Raw genomic sequence first — 3,199 nt, 5'->3', positions numbered from 1 at the left:
AAACTCCTCTAGCAATCTAGAGCTAAATTTGATTTAAACCTAAGCCCAACATGTATCATCACATAGTTCAAGAGGAAGTCATGCGCAAAACATTCAAGGGTCCTGTAAACTACGAAGGGAGACATCAAGGATCTTCTCCAGAGGAAAAAGAAACATTGAATCCATAATAACATAAAAAACTGAATTTACGTAAATTATTTTTGAATCTATGAAATGAATAGATATTGAAGGAAGGAACACTACTTCTTTCCTTGGGCATGCTTGATAATTAAAGTTGTGCATCATGGAGACAGTATGAAGATAATATATTTTAGAACTTCAAACCACAAAGAAGAGAGAGAGAGAGAATTGCTAATTAATTAATAAACATGATATATAGAATTAGATTACATAATCCCTGGTCCGTATATAAGATTCCAATGGTGGCCAGTGGCTCTACATATATATCTGGTTGCAAGGAAATAAAATGAAGAATGAAGTGAAATCAAATGAAAACTGCTTAAACAATCCCTCATTTGAAAAAATCAAAGCAAAGAGTAGTCACAATATTATTAAGAATCTAAGGCAGTTACATGGTCATTGTTGCACTACTTTATTTATTTTTAAAATTATATTTACTTCCCTTTAAAACCAGAGCCGATAAATGCATATTTCTTTCAAGAGGATGACTGTGAAGCCTGCAAAGTCCAGCCACTGGGAATCATGAGAGGAACTTGTTCATAGTAAACCACACAGGGGCTTTCATGGTTGTGGGTGCCCTCATAAGTAGTTATCACGTAGCTTGAATCGTCTCTGTCCCTCTCCACTCTCTTCTTCACTTGGCATCCTCCATTTGAGCACTTGTAGTAATTCCTGTTTCACCCACATCAATCAAACTCAGCTCAAAGCAAAACCAGACCACCTTTGAGGTTCTCATGATGGTCTTGTTCAGAAGAAGAGAAGAGAGCTATTCGACCTTTTACTTTCTTTGACAGAAGAGGATAACAAAGTTGATTAGCAGATTAAATAAATTTATACTATTACTGGAGAAAGACAAATTAAGCTTGCAATTCATTCGTCATCATCTAGTCCTACAGTGAGTTACTGATGGTGTTGTCATGGATCTGCTTATTATTAGCTTTAATTTGAAGGTAGCTACAGTGACCCACAAAACCCATTTGCAGGTTAGAGCTAAAGCTGCTGGAGCTATTGAAGATTCTCTATAGAGGGTCGGCATCCATTGTTCTTTGATAGAAGAGGATAACAAAGTTGATTAGCTGATTAAATAATTTTATACTATAACTGGAGAAAGACAAATTAAGCTTGCAATTCATTCGTCATCATCTAATCCTACAGCGAGTTACTGATGGTGTAGTCATGGGTCTGCATATTATTTAGCTTTGAAGGTAGCTACAGTGACCCACGAAACCCATTTGCAGGTTAGAGCTAAAGCTGCTGGGCAGCTGGAGCTATTGAAGATTCTCTATAAAGGGTCGGCATCCATTGGAGATCTTTGCTGTAAGAACAGATAGATGCATGAACTGGTCCCTCCATGGTTCTAGTGCACCACTAGCAGCTCATAATGAAAAGCCGACAGGGAAAGCAAAGTTTGTCTCAGGTCATCGTTACAGTGTATACGGAACCATCATATGAAGGTATAGTTTGTGACTTTGTGGTGTCAAATGCTCTAATCGCTCCATGTGATATAGAAAGCAAATCGATAACCCAACTTGACATGACACAGAAAGATTAAATATTCGATTGTCTAACTTTTTCTTTAACAAGTTTAATTACCTAGGGTTTGGGCTGCTCTTAACTGATTTCTTTCCATACTTCCTCCATCTGAATCCATCATCCAAGATTTCAAGCTCAGATTTCGTTCTAAATGCAACTCTAAAACCCATGCCCTTTTTCATTCTCGTCTCCCCAGCCTTACATTTTCTGCAAAAGAAAACACAAAATTAGGAATATTATACATTCAAAACAGTAATTAACTTAAATTTCAAAATAAATCCTGATCTGTTGTGTAATGGTGATTTACTGGGTAGCTATAACTTGCAGGTGCAGATCACTAGTTGATGAGCTATAGTTTTCAGAGAAAAGTGGATTCTGTGAGTGAATTCCGACAACACCGCCCGAGTTGTTCGCTGTTGAATCCTCCTCGGAGCCAGCTTCAGTCACCAGATAGTCGGAAAAATCAAAACCCATCGAAGGTAACGTAGAATCCATTGGTAAATGATCGTAATCAGGATTAGGGTTAGGTTTTCCAAAGAAGTTCTTAGCTGGGAAGTGGGAGTTGTCCATGGTTGAGCTGCTTTTGAGGTGTGTGTTCCTGGGAATCAGACGCTACGCTCGCTGGCTTTGACGCCGAAACCCTTGCTCAAAAGAACCTCTTATCAAGCACTTAAATTTTTCTCGTTTTCGGTAATCAATCGTTAAGCACTTTATTAATTTTCCCTTAATCTTAATTTGGACTCTTTCCTGGTAGGGTTGAATGTCCTGATTTCGACACGTACTAAGTGACGTCATCACAGTGACGATAGAAAATTTGCCTCTTGTGAAAAGCTGGGGACCACCCTGCTGCATCGGTGCATGTATGTACGTTCATCGTGGGTGGCCTTGTGACTCTTATCTTAGATTCTTACCGGAAAATAATTAAAAGAACTAAATTCATTGTAGCCTTGTAGGTGGGCCCGTAGACGTGATTAACGGCCTCTAATATATGACTCCAGATCGCCTCTCCTGACGGGAACTGTACTCCCCCCTATACTCCCCCGATGGCTGTTGACCATGTATTACAGGGGACTCACAGGGTTAAGGTGATGGGATTTTTTTTACTTGTGGACCGCTACATAATTTCTGGTTGTAATATTATTGGCATCAAAGGAGATGATCCAAACTTGTTGAATATGTACAACGAGAAATTGGCTAGGATGAGCATGGATCAACAGCCGTCGGGGGGAGCACACCTGTCGGCCGGGAGAGATGATCTGGACTCAGGTGTGCTCCCCCGACAACATTACAACCAGGCCCACAAGTAAAAAACATTTGAAAAAATAAACCTCGTCACCCTAACCCTGTGTAATTCGTGGTCAACAGCCATCGGTCCCGTGCCGACGAAATGACTGAGACTCGATTAGGATGCCCCCTAAAAAAATATTTAGTTAAATCCATAATTCAAAATCTAAGGGTATAGATTTAGAGGACTTTTATATATGGA

General features: G+C 39.5%; 1 protein-coding gene across 1 annotated transcript; it reads right to left on the bottom strand.

Moving 5' to 3' along the window:
• Positions 1-352: 352 nt before the first annotated feature.
• On the bottom strand, positions 353-2,343 carry LOC149026568 (uncharacterized). The gene is made up of 3 exons (XM_089145290.1): positions 2,021-2,343; positions 1,774-1,920; positions 353-852 (listed from the first exon to the last, which is right to left on the bottom strand). Exons 1-3 carry the CDS (start codon positions 2,281-2,283, stop codon positions 657-659), a joined length of 606 nt encoding a protein of 201 aa, XP_089001416.1. The 5' UTR covers positions 2,284-2,343; the 3' UTR covers positions 353-656.
• Between the last annotated feature and the right edge of the window lie 856 nt (positions 2,344-3,199).

The sequence above is a fragment of the Hakea prostrata genome, chromosome 1, assembly GCF_041222555.1.
Source record: "Hakea prostrata isolate BN-2017 chromosome 1, UWA_Hpros_2, whole genome shotgun sequence".
Taxonomy (NCBI): Eukaryota; Viridiplantae; Streptophyta; class Magnoliopsida; order Proteales; family Proteaceae; genus Hakea; species Hakea prostrata.
Note: the sequence above shows the minus strand (reverse complement) of the source record. Positions and strands in the feature narration are given on the sequence as shown.

What these genes read in the sequence shown, in the direction of transcription:
- LOC149026568 (XM_089145290.1), bottom strand. Translation starts at nt 2,283, where the DNA reads ATGGACAACTCCCACTTCCCAGCTAAGAACTTCTTTGGAAAACCTAAC. An exon ending in CTGCAAGTTATAGCTACCCA is followed by an intron (nt 1,921 to 2,020) that starts GTAAATCACCAT and finishes TTTCTTTTGCAG; the next exon opens with AAAATGTAAGGCTGGGGAGA. An exon ending in AAGAGCAGCCCAAACCCTAG is followed by an intron (nt 853 to 1,773) that starts GTAATTAAACTT and finishes TGGGTGAAACAG; the next exon opens with GAATTACTACAAGTGCTCAA.